The sequence below is a fragment of the Podarcis cretensis genome (genome assembly GCF_951804945.1).
Source record: "Podarcis cretensis genome assembly, chromosome: 7".
NCBI lineage: Eukaryota > Metazoa > Chordata > Lepidosauria > Squamata > Lacertidae > Podarcis > Podarcis cretensis.
In genome coordinates this window covers 84347016-84362574 of record NC_137176.1, presented here as the reverse complement: position 1 = coordinate 84362574, position 15559 = coordinate 84347016, and the positions used below count along the sequence as shown (strand labels likewise).

The 15559-nt window shown below is 46.9% G+C and overlaps 1 protein-coding gene across 1 annotated transcript in view; it reads left to right on the top strand.

Annotated features, from left to right (window-relative positions):
- ZFAT (zinc finger and AT-hook domain containing) overlaps positions 1–15559 on the top strand; it is a 92805-nt gene that overhangs the window by 44456 nt on the left and 32790 nt on the right. Inside the window, exons 8-11 of the mRNA XM_079984164.1 lie at positions 5067–5154; positions 6749–6898; positions 11732–11905; positions 14422–14510. Of these exons, the coding sequence (XP_079840290.1) occupies positions 5067–5154; positions 6749–6898; positions 11732–11905; positions 14422–14510 (501 nt within the window). The remainder of the gene's footprint in view (positions 1–5066; positions 5155–6748; positions 6899–11731; positions 11906–14421; positions 14511–15559) is intronic.

Genomic DNA, 15559 nt, shown 5'->3' with positions numbered 1-15559 from the left:
TGGGCTTGTCGTTGTTTCTCAGTCTCTCTGCCACCTGCGCCCTAAAGGAAGTAATAAAGTTTGCCAAGTTATTTTCGTTGGCAACACTCTGCTATCAATTGTCAGCAGCTGTGGCAGTCTAAAAGTATGTTGCTTTTGTTCACGCCCTTCAGAAAGTCTTGAAAGACATTTCCGAAAGGCGAAATTCTGTAAAGCAGGCCATATACCGCTCTCTTCCTTGCCGAGGGAAAAAGCAAGTGCCAAGAATGTGACAGGGAGTTATTGGAAAGGGACCCCACCTGAGTCCTCGAGAAGAGGTTCTGTCACCAAGTATGACAAGGTCACTCTGAGAAGCCCCTCTTCCGCGCTGGAGGCTTTCTTTGGGATTCCCTGCTTATGACCTGGGCGGGCTCTGGAAGGCAGAATCTCAGACCAAGAAATTCATAAGGGCCGGCTGGAAGAGTGACAGGGTTAACTCTGTAGGATTAGCGTAGCAACATGTTCTCCAGGCAGCGGTGGGAATATTCTGCAAAAAAAACCCCCACCAAGTGACTGATACTGCTGCTGCTAACTTTTGGCTGGGAATTCCCTGTGTGAGGTTGAGACAGGTATAGTCTAAGGATGCTGCCATTGAGAAAAACAGCACATGGGCACATCTAAGCAAAATAGTCATTTTTTTTTGGGGGGGGGGGAATTGAACTGTGAAAATGGTAGCATTTAAACTATTATTTCTTTTTTAAAAAAAAAACCTGGATTCCTTTTGGTTGAGCATGCAGCCACAGAGGCAAGGAGATGCTCTCCAGTGCAGGAAACAGCCCTGCAGATAGGAAGGAAATTACCGTAAAATTGTGCACCCAACTCTCAAACCAGAGAGCTGCTCCAGAAGGACACCATGTTTGTTGGAACAGCTAAAAAATAAATAAAAGGCCAGTTCTCGTGTTGCCGCCCTCCAGACCTCTTGAGGAGGCACACAAAGAAGGGCATCAGATGATGACATAGCATTTGAAATATTTTAACATAGAATTATAACTACCACCCATGTGGAGCTGTGCCACAAGCAGCCATTCAAACAGATGTGTGAATTGAGCTTTTGTTTTGCCTTAACCGCTAGAACGCTGCACTAGACGCAACAGCACAGACCACTGCTTATAGAATTCCTGTACCTCAATAGGAGAAGGCTGCCTGGTGTATTGTTCTTGTTTTCCTTCTTCCTTTGGGGAAGCCATTCTTCTGATGGAAGCATGGAATGCCTTGGTTTAGAAGCAAATGAGGGATGAACTATCCCTGTCAATCCGAACCTCACTAGGGACTTATTCCATGATGGGGTGATCTTAACACCGCCTACCACCGAACCATTCCCAATCCACACTGCTGCAAAAACCCAATTGGGGGCATTACTTGCTGTGTATGTAATCCTGCTTTACACAGACAAGGTTTTGTGTGCAAAACACCAGCTGTGCGTTGTAGAAAGAACTACAAATACAGAGACACTTTGACAATGATTGGCAGCCAGTCCATATTTTTTTCGCTCACCCATGTTACAAGCTCAGCCATGAACCCTTTCCTTGACAGGCAATGAAGTTTAAATGATGGTAGCATCTTCTGCATTCCCTTTGTGGACACAACTTGCATCCTGTCACTTCTCTGCGAGCCCCGCACGTTTTTGTCTCTGTGCCTCGCTTGGCATTTTGCTTTTCCAGGAAGCAGATTTTGGCATTTGCAGAAGTGCAGCAGCACGACTCTTCCAGCCTGTTAGGGTTCCCAAGGGCCCTCGCTGAGCTAACTCCATATGCTCAGAATTGAGTTAGAGTCTCAAACTCATCAGCTTGGCTTCAGAATTATTAGCTCTGGAGTTATAATATACTTCAGCTTCTGTGTATTTTATTTTCCGGTTCCTGAACCATCCGGGCCCTGTTGTGCATATATGGTCTCTCTCTCACACACACAAATAGAAAGAATAGTCTTGGGACTTGGAAGCCATTGCCATTAGCTTCCTTTTGCTCTCTCAGATGACATTGGAATGAAATGGCCCAGAACTCAATTCCTTAGTAAAAATTTCCCGAAGAAAGCAATTTCAGTGTAACAGGCCCGTTGTGAGGGAGCTGTCAGCCCTCTGTGACTTATCCACTTCCGAGAGACTCACAACATCAGTGCCTTAGACAAGGCAAGAATCCAAGGGTCTGCTAGATTAAGTGGTGTCAACAGCAGCACTGTTGCGCTGAGGAATGCCCAGCACGCAGGCCGAAGGTGGCATGCAATCCATCTTGTAAGGACTGTCAACAGATCTTCTCTGTTCACACCTGGACATCAGGGGCACAAAAACCTCAGGGCTGGGACAAAAGGTGACCCTCAAGCCCCCATCTCAAAGCAGTGGCACTTTCCCCAAAAATGCAAATTAAGACTTTTATCTAATTACCAGTGGGAAATGCTTGCTGTCCGAATAAGGCTAGGCACTTCCTTTAGAAACAGCAAAGGTTCCGGGAGCTGATTCAACTGTCTTTGCCACCATTCAGTCCTGTGCATGGCTACAGCTATGCAAGAACATCCTGCTTAAACCAAGGCTGCTTTCTCTTTTGCTTTGCAAAGGCACCGTGTTAACTGCTCAGAGCAGTGCCAGGACAGACACATAGTCCCAGGGTGCATGCAAAGTTCCAGCTGAAGTTTGAGCTTCTAAGTAACAGCACACAAAGCCAGAGTAAATAGGGCTATTATTATTTTTTACCTGCCTGTTAAAAGCTTCCAAGGACAGGCTTGGGAAGAAAAGCCGTAATCGGGGCTGCCGAGCTCCATGCAATCATAGACGGAACTTAGGAGCCAGACAGTCAATAGTCCTGGTTAGCTCTGCATTACAGCAGGCCACCGGGGAATCGGCTGAGAGGCCATCAACATGGCTAATGCATCCCCTACCACTCTCTGGAAGCCATTTGGCTCCATTAAGTGGTGGGGGTGGACCACTCAAATCGGTCCCACCTCCCTGCGGAGGGGAAGGATCGCAGAGAAGTCTAGTTGTACCAGGAAGTGATCTGACTGTGGCATTTCTTTTGTTCCACTCAAACTTAGTGTCAGATCACTAAGGTAAACCCCAGATCTAAGGCATGTCCATGGCTGTGTGTAGGGCCAGATTTATTCATGGACAGCCCCATGGGGGGGGGCGTTCTTTCAATGAGTCCTGCGAAGCCCCTCATAACATCGTGCTGGCATGGATGTTAAAATCACCCAGGACCACCAAACTAGGTGTCTCCAGGAGAACATCTGGCATGGCCTGAAGCAGCTTGGGCAGGGAATGCTTGGTGCGGCAGGTACACCGAAAGGAATCTTGCACTGCCCCTATTGCCCACCTTCCAGAACACGCACTCAAGAGAACTGTGTCTCCCCAGTAGAACATCTGGTGAAAACCAAGGACTTTTTACGAATCAATGCACCCACACAACCTGCGTCGCTGGTGGACAAGCAGCAGCAAGAACAAGCCCAGCTTTCAGGTCAATTCCTCCACCCACGATCAAGTCATGGATGGCAGTGGTCTTATGAATCACTGGTCTGCCATTGCATTGCTCTAGTAGTGCACCTGGAAGAAATGTTTTAGCCTTGTTCTCACCCTGTTGGAAGGGATGCGGGTGGCGCTGTGGGTTAAACCACAGAGCCTAGGACTTGCTGATCAGAAGGTCAGCGGTTCGAATCCCCGCAACAGGGTGAGCTCCCGTTGCTCAGTCCCTGCTTCTGCCAACCTAGCAATTCGAAAGCATGTCAAAAGTGCAAGTAGATAAATAGGTACCGCTCCGGCGGGAAGGTAAACGGCGTTTCTGTGTGCTGATCTGGTTCTTCAGAAGCGGCTTAGTCATGCTGGCCACATGACCTGGAAGCTGTACGCCGGCTCCCTCGGCCAATAAAGCAAGATGAGCGCCACAACCCCAGAGTCAGCCACGACTGGACCTAATGGTCAGGGGTCCCTTTACCTTTTCCACCCTGTTGGACAAGGTTTCTACACCCTTGTGCAAATTACGGTAATTGAAACAATGTAGTTTATTGTACAAAACTCACATATACATGTACAAAACTCACATATACATACATTAGTAATGGATATGTCCTCCGCTATTTTTAAGCAGCATTTGAACACAGTTTGGCATGGAGTCTACTAGTGTTGAACAGTCACTGTTGATTTTCGGATCCCTGTACCACACTTGAATCAGTGCCTGAATGAGCTTTTCCATAGACATACAGTCTACAGCACGGAGGTGACGTTTGCATACATATAGCCCACAAATTCTCAATGGAATTTACGTCCGGGGAATTCCCTGACCAATCAAGTACCTGCATTTTCTGCTCTGTCATGAATTTCTTCACCACTTTCGATGTGTGACAGGGGGCTAGGTCCTGCTGCAATATCCCAGTACCGTCAGGCTACCTCTTTTCCAGCTCTGGAATAACTCTCTTTCGTAGAACCTCAATATATTGTGGTGAGCGCATCATTCCTTCTGTTGGCTGCTGACTTCTGACACCATAATGATCAACTGACACTTCATGTTTGTTTTGAGTACAGGATTACGAGTAAGATAGAAAACATGCTTTGTTTCAATTAATTTGCACAAGGGTGTACGTGCAGAGAATGGTTTTTACTTTTAAGTGGAGAAGCAATCAAAACCACAGTCAGAAAGTCAGCTCAGGAACCTGTACATGGGCAGGTTATAAACCGAACAAGCAAAATGGGTCCATTCTACCATGCTGATTCCACCTCATTTTTCCTGCCTACATAGATTGAATCACATATGCAGGTTGTACGGGAGCTGGAGACGTAGATCATGTTTACAGAGACGTACATGCATGCACGCTTCAAGTCAAAAGCTGTAAATCATTCTGAGATAAACTATTTTGTAACAAAGCCTAATTTTCTGTATTTCCTTTGTTGTACCTCATCATGATAACTGCTCTTGCTCTTCATAACGCCAGCTGAAATTGGCATCCGAGGATTCCAGTTATCACCTTGTTGGGAGCCATATATTACTCAGCGAGTAATGAGTTTAGCAATCAGCTCAGTGAACTGATAACAGACACTTTCCTCTCTCTCTCTCTCTTTCCCCCCTTCAAAGGACAAAAAGAGTTATTCCTGCCCTGTGTGCGAGAAATCTTTTACCGAAGACCGACTTATAAAATCGCACATAAAGACAAACCACCCAGGTAAGATGAGCCGCATTAATGGTCTTAAATGTAGCGTAATAGTGGAGCCGTGCTCCAGACTAAGCAATAGATTTAAGCTGTGTTGGTGTATGCTGGTTATCATACGTGGAAAACAGTGGTCCAACCCTCTAGAGACCTGATACTACAGGTGGTCCCTTAGTTGGAGCAGCTCATGGCTATTAGTAGCAACAGCAGCAGCAAACTCCTGGTGCCTCGCCTCACCTTGCTTGCCTTATTTTGAACTCTGCTTGGCCCGGGCTCTACACCCAATCTGCATGCTCTAGCCTTTGCCTTGCCTGCCTGGACCATTTCCCTTTGCTTCAGCAGCCGAAAACCAAAAACAGACCCCTGCTGCGACCGGGCTCAGGGCGGCTAACACAATACAATTTAAAAACAAGATTATAATATAACATTAAAATGCAGCCTCATTTCAGTAGAAACTTTTTGGGGATGAAAACGTCAAATCTTCACCAAGGCCAACTATCCAGACTGGTCCTAGGTGGGCCAGAAAAAAAGCCAGGGAAGTCCCCAATTAGGAATCCCATCACAGAAGGAGAAAGGAGAAAGAAAAGAGGGGAAGGGGATCAAGTTGATTCCAAGCCAAAGGCCAGGCGGAACAACTCTGTCTTACAGGCCCTGCGGAAAGAAATCAGATCCTGCAGGGCCCTGGTCTCATGAGACAGAGCATTCCACCAGGCCGGAGCCAGTGTTGAAAAGGCCCTGGCTCTGGTTGAGGCTAATCTGACTTCCTTAGGGTCCGGGACCTCTAGGGTGTTGCTATTTATGGACCTTAAGGTCCTCTGCAAGGCATATCAGGAGAGGCAGTCCCATAGGTTAAGCAGAGGTTGGATGGCCATCTATGTCATGGATGCTTTAGTTGAGATTCCTACTTTGCAGGGGGTTGGACTAGATGATCCTCGGGGTTTCTTCTAACTCTGCAATATACACTCAGCATATGCATCTTTTTAAAATGCATGCAATTAGCTTGACTTTTACACACCCTTGGGACTCAGCAACATAGTCCCATCACTTCATTATATCTAGTTGATTATAGCCTCACATCTGTATTCTCAGGCCTTTTGGTGTTGTTAACGACCTGCCTGTTTGGGTATTTCGGGCTCCTCTGGAAATCCCAGGTGAAACCTTAAGCAAATGTTATGCGCCTCTCAGAGAGCACCAAAGCTAATAAATGTTTGGTTAGCGAAGCTGCCCGGTTCGGTATTGGCCTTCTGAGAGTGCTCCCTGCCAGAAAGGAGAAAAAAAAACACCACCCATTTCTGCAGCAATGGCGCAACCAGCCTCTTAATTTGTCACAAAAATAGCAAGTCACCATGGAGGCAACTCAGCACACAAAAGCAATGGCCAGTCCTTGAAAAAGCTGTAAAATAATGAAGCAGTTTCCTTAAGACTGCACAACCCCACTGGAAGGCTGGTGCGGAGAGAGGGAGAACGAGAAGAGAAAACAAGGAAAAGGAAGCCTATTGAAAGGATGTGGCAAGGAGCAATCTAAATATTATGTTTTCTCATTATTGTCATGTGTTTCCCGAAGGCTAAAGCTTTCCCCCCATGTGTGTTTTTTCTCCCCCCTCTCCAGAGGTTTCCATGAACACCATCTCCGAGATTGTTGGCAGGAGAGTTCAGCTAAAAGGGCTGATAGGAAAGCGAGCCGTGAAATGCCCCTATTGCAATTTTTACTTCATGAAGAATGGATCAGACCTTCAGCGTCACATCTGGGCCCATCAAGGTAACTGCAGCATAGCTGGCACTTAATCTGTTTAAAAATTGTGATCACTTCCTGACACGCCGGTGCTCCGGTTATGGCCCAGCTAGACGCATGGAATGCCATCACACAATTTGCTAGCAGCTGTTTCGGGTGAGGGGTCTTTGAGGTTAGGGACCATGTCATGCAGCTGGTGTTTTCCCCAGGAGGGAAGGCGGTGGCTGGGGGGAAAGGTGTTAATTCACAGCTGCTGTTCATCACGTTGCTGTTGTTGGCATCCGTCTGTCTTGCAAGACAACGGAGTGCTCCTCCGGAGATGAAGTCAAACCAAAGCGACCTCCACAGGACGCAAGCCTGGGCAGCATGTACAGAGTTCCTGGGCTGCCCAGAAGACAAGACACACACACCCCCTCAGCCTCGCTGATGTGGTCCAAAGGTAAGCAAAGCAATACGTTTAGCACAAGCTTGGCTGAGATTGCAGAGATACATAATTTTGGCGCTTGATACCAAGCTGATAAGAGAATTTTCTAGGAAACTCAGGCCCTTCCAGACCTTCCAGTTCATAGAGCATCCATCCCGATTTGCTTGCAGGCAGATTACCGTACTTTTTCGTGTATAAGACGATATTTCTTCCTTAGAAATTATAGGCAAAATTTGTGGGTAGTCTTATACACAGAAAGCAGAGGGGGGTGGCAGCAGACAGCAGGAGATTGGCAGTGGCGACTGGGCATGTGATTGGTTGCTGCGGCAATGCCTGCTGACGACTGGCTGTGGCTGCGGCAATTGGGTGGTCAATTTATGTCAGCAGCAAGGTGTGTGTGCAATCGGCTGTGGTTGAATCGAGTGGGCAGGTGGGTTGTGGCTGCGAGCGTGCAGGTGATTGGTGGCCGTGGCAATGCGTGCGATTTGCAGTTGCTGGCAGGTGTTGAAACCCCGCCCCCCAAAAGCTGACACCCCCCCCTCAATTTTTTTTTGTTGCAGTCCCCAAAAATAGGGGTCGTCTTACACATGGGGCGTGTTATATATGGTATGTTGGTTATTTAACAAGCTTTCATTCCGATTTGCAGGGCATGTTAGGGAGGTTAGATGACAATACTTCAGTGCATTTTCTCCATCACTTTGCTTATCACAAAAAGTCCAATCTTTGCAGGTTTGTTGCACATGAATGCCCAATCAGCAACCTGAATTTGCTGGTGCTTTTGAATCCTGCCTGAAAATGCGATGGTCTGAAAGTTCCCTTTGAGGCTCACAGTCCTGGTTCTTCACCCTGGAAGCCCAGTTCTGTGGGCATTTGCGAAGAATTACTGCTTTCCCAGTACTTTCGTCAACATCAGCTCGTTAAGTCTTCCACCCTTCGGACTGGTTCACACTTTGGGTTGCAGCCAATGTTATTCATACTCAGAGAAGATCCATTGAAATTAATGGACATAACTTAGGGCCATTAACTTCAGTGGGTATATTCTGAGTAGAACACAACCCAGAATTTCTTAATGCAAGGACCAGCAGCTGAAAATGTAAACCAACTCTGTTCAAAAGTATTGCACTTGGAGGAGGCAGCAGGTGGTTGCCAATTAACCCGATATGTGTGATGACTCAGGCATGCAAGTCGTCACTTGATGTTGCAGTCATCAGGTGCCTCAGTCATCATCCAAGGAAAAGTGCTTACTGTCAGTGTTTCCCAGACTTGGGTCTCCAGTTGTTTTTGGACTACAGTCCCCATCATCCCTGACCACTGCTCCTGCTAGCTAGGGATGACGGGGTTTGTGTTAGTATTTTCAATCTCTATTGCTGGATCATATGCTCCTATGTTTACTTTTCTGTACTGTTGCATATGGGAACGGAAGTCAGTCTGAGCTACTTCTGCTCCTTGTTCTCTGTCTCTCTTCTGAGGGAACTGCCTGTGTGAGAAGATATAGCTCCCCGCTCGTCATGATGCTTTTGTTTTCTTTGCTGTAAATAAAGACTCTGATGCAATAATAATAATAATAATAATAATAATAATACAGTGGTACCTAGCAAGACGAATGCCTCGAAAGACGAAAAACTCACAAAACGAAAGAGTTTTTCGTTTTTTGAGTTGCTTCGCAAGACGGATTTCCCTATGGGCTTGCTTCGCAAGATGGAAACGTCTTGCAAGTTTGTTTCTTTTGTCTTGCAAGTTTGTTTCCTTTTTCTTAAAACCGTGCATTCATTTCGAGGAGCAACTCATAGCACGCGGTGTGGTAGCCTTTTTTGAGGTTTTTGAAGACTTTTCCAAAGTCCGTGCTTCGCAAGACGAAAAAATCGCAAGACGAAAAAACTCGCGGAATGAATTAATTTCATCTTGCGAGGCACCACTGTAATTTATTTATACCCCGCCCATCTGGCTGGGTTTCCTGGCCTCTCTGGGCAGCTTCCAACAGAACACTAAAAGACAATAACCTATTAAACATTAAAAGCTCCCCTAAACAGGGCTGCCTTCAGATGTCTTCTAAAAGTTTGGTAGTTATTTTTCTCTTTGACATCTGGTGGGAGGGCGTTCCACAGGGCAGGTGCCACTACCAAGAAGGCCCTCTGCCTGTTTCCCTATAACTTGGCTTCTCGCAGCGAAGGAACTGTCAGAAGGCCCTCGGCACTGGACCTCAGTGTCTGGGCAGAACGATGGAGGTGGAGACGCTCCTTCAGGTATACTGGACCGAGGCCGTTTAGGGCTTTAAAGGTCAGCACCAACACTTTGAATTGTGCTCGGATATCCGACACAATCTCACTTTCGCTGAACTGCTAATGCATGCTCAACATCTACGGATGTGGGTCAAAGTGTTTTGCAGGACTGGCCCAGAGGAATGTCCCGATAGGTTGTAGACCAGAAACAGCTGGAGAACCAAGTTTGGAAAACACTGCTGAAGGCCGTGCAGGGAGCACCTTTGCAGCATCACAGATATGGCAACAGGAGAGGGGTGCAACTTGTAAGATTTGCAATATAAACACACTTAGCTAGAATTGGGACGCAGGTGGCGCTGTGGGTTAAAGCCTCAGCGCCTAGGGCTTGCCGATCGAAAGGTCGGCGGTTCGAATCCCTGCGGCGGGGTGCGCTCCCGCTGCTCGGTCCCAGCGCCTGCCAACCTAGCAGTTCGAAAGCACCTCCGGGTGCAAGTAGATAAATAGGGACCGCTTACCAGCGGGAAGGTAAACGGCGTTTCCGTGTGCGGCTCTGGCTCTGGCTCTGGCTCTGGCTCTGGCCAGAGCAGCGATGTCACGCTGGCCACGTGACCCGGAAGTGTCTCCGGACAGCGCTGGCCCCTGGCCTCTTAAGTGAGATGGGTGCACAACCCCAGAGTCTGTCAAGACTGGCCCGTACGGGCAGGGGTACCTTTACCTTTACCTAGCTAGAATTAAGCCCCATTGGCTGATAAAAGATTCTTCCAGGTGGTACATTTAGCTACAGCACTGGCTGAATAGGTTTTTAACATACCATAAACACCTTTGGTGAATGCAGAGTGTTCACCAGGACAGTGGCATCTGCTCTGACCAATTTATTTAATGCTGTAATTAAACATCACTTGGAAGGATATTCCATCTGATGGTGTGTTGTTGTTTTTTTAAAAAAGGAAAAATAGGCTAGCACAGGCCCTGCTGGCATAGGGCTTCTACATTAATTCCCACTGCTAACTTTATTTATTGCATTTCTCATTTATAGCATCTTTGACATGATAAATGGCAAGCAGTATATTTCTACCTTGCCCCCCCCCCTTTGTTGATCTAGTACTCTGAAAGCAGAGCTCTGACATAAGTCAGCTTTTTGAAGTCTCCTGCTGCATCTTCTATTGGAGCTACCGCAAAGTCTATGTAAATCAGTTTTTTTGTGGCTCATCTAGTTCAAAGCTACCCATTTTAGCGATTTTCTGCCTCAGCAGATAAGTCAAAAGTTATTCCGTAATTAATATTTCGAATCCCTTTTGTTTTTGAATTAATGAATCACAAGTTAGTCCAGCGAGTATTCCTGCCTGATAATATCCACACACAAAAGGGTAAATTAAATTATTGCCGTCATCCATGCAAAGGCTGCTGTTTTCAAGCCTGGATATTCTCAAAGCTACAGAAATTATTTCCGCATAGAAGAGTAAAATGCTATTATGACCTAGCTGTGTTTGTGTGTGTACACATAGCGCAGTCTCTCTGCCTCATATATTCCACCATCAATGCAGAAGAAAAGAACTGAAACTCTCCTGCTCCTTTGCATCCTTCATCCCTCTGTGCATCCCCTCCTTTTTATTGCAGCAGCAGCAGCAGCAGCACTCCCTGCCCTTACTGCCTAGGAATAGGGGAGACTTGCTTATTGCACTCTGCTATAATAATAATGGGACGTGGGTGGCACTGTGGGTTAAACCACAGAGCCTAGGACTTGCTGATCAGAAGGTTGGCAGTTTGAATCCCCGTGACGGAGTGAGCTCCCATTGCTCGGCCCCTGCTCCTGCCGACCTAGCAGTTTGAAAGCACGTCAAAGTGCAAGTAGATAAATAGGTATCGCTCCGGCGGGAAGGTAAACGGCGTTTCCATGCACTGCTCTGGTTCACGGCTTAGTCATGCTGGCCACATGACCCGGGAGCTGCCTGCAGACAAACTCCGGCTCCCTCGGCCAGTAAAGTGAGATGAGCGCCACAACCCCAGAGTCGGCCATGACTGGACCTAATGGTCAGGGGTCCCTTTACCTTTACCAACATGAACTCAGGATCCTTGTCCTCTTCCAGGGATTTTAGACATTGAAGTAGTCCTAGAACATCGCCTTCAAGTGGCCATTCCTCGTATCCCTGCAAAGTTTTTGACCAGTCATCTCCAGACAGCCCTTTCTTCATTTCTGTTCTCTCTCTTTTTGCACAGGCATCAAGCCATTCAAATGCTCCCTGTGTGAATATGCCACTCGCAGCAAGAGCAACCTGAAAGCTCACATGAACCGCCACAGCACTGAGAAGACCCACCTGTGCGATATGTGCGGGAAGAAGTTCAAATCCAAAGGCACCCTGAAGAGCCACAAGCTCCTCCACACCGCCGATGGCAAGTAGCTCTCTATCAGGGCCGACACCACCCAAAGCCCTTCCTCAATGGTTTTCATCATCTTGCTCATTTGAAATTGCAAGCTAGCAGTGACTCAGAGCAATGCAGCGGTGCTGCATGGAGTTAGGGTGGCTTAACATGGAAAACCCTATACAAACTTGCGCCAGGGGTGGGAGAGTTCTGCTCCACAAGGCTCATTAGGCCTGGCATGGGTTCAGATTTGGCCTGTGAGGTTATTTCCCCCAAGCCATGCCCACTTGCCCCACAGCTGATGTGATATATGACATCAGGTGCAGGGCAAACAGAGTTGTGGCTGTTGATGCACAACTGGTAGTCTTAAAGGGCACTCCTGATTTCCCATTGGAAATACAGAGCAAGTGTGCTGGATTCAGCTGCACTGGGGTCATGGCACAGGGAACTCCACTGGGCTTAAGTTGCCACTTATTAGCAGATAGGCAGCGACTCCAGGCATGTCGGATCATTCATCCAATCCCTGAAGAAGGCAGTAACTTCAAGGCTGCTTGTCAACTAATATCTGCTGGCTTCAACTCTCAGTAAATCAGTGGGGCTTCAGAGCACTTTGCCAAGACCCGAGTGGTGCTCTGAAGTCCCAACCAACATCATCTGATGCCAAGTGATTGACAAGTGGGTGGTAAGGGAGATAAAGACCTGTGCTACGCCATGCCACACAGAAGCCCTGTGCATGGAGTGAATCAATTGGCCCCTTGATATCACCACCTGCCCAATGACGCGTCTAAAAAAAACCCCAAAACACCAAGGTGTTAAGATTCCATCTGCTCACACACTGTTACCTCCCACCTTTGTTTCTTTTCCAATACTCTGTAAAGATGCCTAAATGCAAGCAGTGTGTTTTGCACCAAGTTTTATTATATGCATGAAGAATAGTCAGAGTTGCATTGCTAGATTAGACCAAAGATTCACCTAGCACTTCCTGTCTATCAACTGGCCAGCCACTTCTGTTCTTGGGAGGCTGTTTCTGCAAACTCAGCCGTCCCCTGTCCAACATTTTTCTATTCCTTGCTCTTGCCAAGAATGGCACATCAGTACAGAATGAATCTCTGTCCGAGTTTATTGCTGTTCACAGTAACTAATGAAACACGGAGCATGACTTCTAAGTTCAATTAGATAGTGAACGTTCTAAACATCAAGCCTTTTCCCTCCACCGTGTTTTATGGGAACTGTCAACCTTATGCATAAGCTTCTCTGGAAATCCATCAACAACTTAAAATTTAGAGGAGAAAACTTGACAAGTTAGTATAGATTTGCCTTTTCAACTTGCACTTTGGGGTTCCCTTTTAAGTTTTTGACAGCTGTTGCTGAAAGGATTTCAAAGAAATTCTCTGTCGTGGTAATGAAGGAGGAGCTGGAGTAAAACAGATCTCTGTGCAGGTTTTAATATGCTCGCATCATACTGAGAGTCTTCCACAGTTTGCAAACAGCTCAGAGTTAAAGAGAGAAGGGCTACCGATTTAGCTTCTAAAAAGAGGCACAGCAGATGCTTTAAATGCTGTAAACTGTTCTGCAGTCCAGACTTGTATAGCATAAAGTCAAGCAAATAAATAAATGATGTGAAATGTTAAAAGGGGCATTCGGGAAGAGAATTGCTTGCAGCACTTACGACATGCTCAAGTTTATTTAAAGTTTCTTTTATGCTATCAGGATTCAAAGGCTGTTACTCCCTTGTATTTGTTTGTTGTCCTACGAATCTAAGGTATCAATACCAATGTACCGGTACATAAACCAGGAGTTATACAGTTTTTAAAGCCTCCTGCTTTACTTTTGAATATATTGGGGCGAAGCTAGATGTGGTGTAGAGAATCTGTGATCGAGATCTCCTATTGTCAGTTTTAAAATACTGTGAAGCTTAAAGAAGCCACAGGGAAGGGGTTATGAGAAAGAGGGGGATAACCTTTTCCACAGCACCATTTGCCTAGCCTAAATTTCCCACCACATTTGGGGAGGGTAGTTTAGAAAATGTTGCGGTGGAAGGATTAAAACACCTCCTGACCTATCGCTGCTGCCCCAACTTGATTTGCCACCCATGAAAACCTACAGGAGAACTGACTCATTGATGTTCCCTTGTCACATTTAATTAACCTTTTAGACTGTCCAAAGACCTTTGAAACTGTGGACTTTAAGAGAGGCAGAATCGTTCTGGTTTTGCCTTAGGTGGCGATTCTCCTTCAGGACACTTCGTTCTCCCAAATTCATCCCATCAATAGAACACATTCAGGTGATTTCAAAGGTTGCCATCTGAAGACAACTGACCAAGCACACATCAAGGAAGATGCGTAAATGGAAACTCAACATAACAGTGAAACGGTATCATAAAGGCGGGTAAATCACAGCTTCAGAAACAAATAAAAGCAGCGTTATAGAAACAGAAATTCAGGAATAGCAGGGTTGAATCATAACGGTCGTTACTTCATATCCGTTTTCCTCTGTTTAAATGACACAACGCATTTGTATCTGAATTGGTTGGTTTTCTGTTTCAGGGAAACAGTTCAAGTGCACAGTGTGCGATTATACTGCCGCACAAAAGCCACAGCTGCTGAGGCACATGGAGCAGCATGCTTCGTTCAAGGTAAGGAGGTTGGTGCTGACTTGGCTGCGTGAACCGCTGTGCCGCCAAGCAGTTATTGCGGGTGCAGCACATGGCAGCGGTTGAGATACTGCAGCAAACTATGCCCAAGGTTAGAGGTTCCAGATTTAGATCTCCCTGGACCGGCATGGGAAGCTGGAGCCAGAGATATCCTTATAACTTCTATCTTCTGCCCCCTCCCAGGGGCCAAGTTTGGCAGGTGGGGTTGCCCACCTCCAAATCAGCTGGCATCGCGATGACATCTGGTGACCCGTTTTTGCCTACACAGGTTGCAGTTAAACCGTACAGGCACAGGCATGTCTAGAACTGTGTGGGGTGCTTTAAAGCCCTGATATTCAGCCGATTGTCTATTTCTCCTGATTTGATAGATATCTCTTCTGTACACTTCTCTCCCCTGCCCCTTAAAGTTTTGTTTCACTTTCTTGCCCTTAAGCCTCAGATCCCTGGGCTGAACTTCGACCCTCCTGTAGCTTTCAAAGCTGTGGCTCAAAACAACCTGTGCATTGGGGATATTAAAACAAAAGGCCTGCTGTTTTACAACAGAAACAAACCCCCAAAGGCTAAGCAGCTACATTCTAGATGATGATGATGGCTGTTATGGTTCTAGGGGGTTGCTTGTGTGTAAGTTGCTGCCATTCTTGGCTTGGTTGCCTGGTTGAACCCTTTCTGTCTGGACAGCCCTTCACTGCGTGGCTGTCTCAGTCGCTGGCAGAATCCGTCAGTGGGCGTTTTTTGAATCTCTTCCAGCAAAGAAGTTCTTTGACGCCAAGTCTCCTCCTACTCTCCCTGCGTGGAAGTCTTCTGCGCAGGGAGGGAGTGGGCAGCGGAGTACCCGTGCTCTCCCCGCTGGTTTCTGGCGAAGAGTCTTGGAGCCTCCTCTCCGAATCCCCTATCTGCCCCCCTTCTCCACTGGTGTTACGCTGATTTCCTTCCCCAGCAGATGGGCTGCCTCTCTCCCTACTGGGACCCTCTCCAGCATCCCTCTGGAGCCTCTAGCTCTGATGGCAGTTCCCTGACAATGGTTATGCATT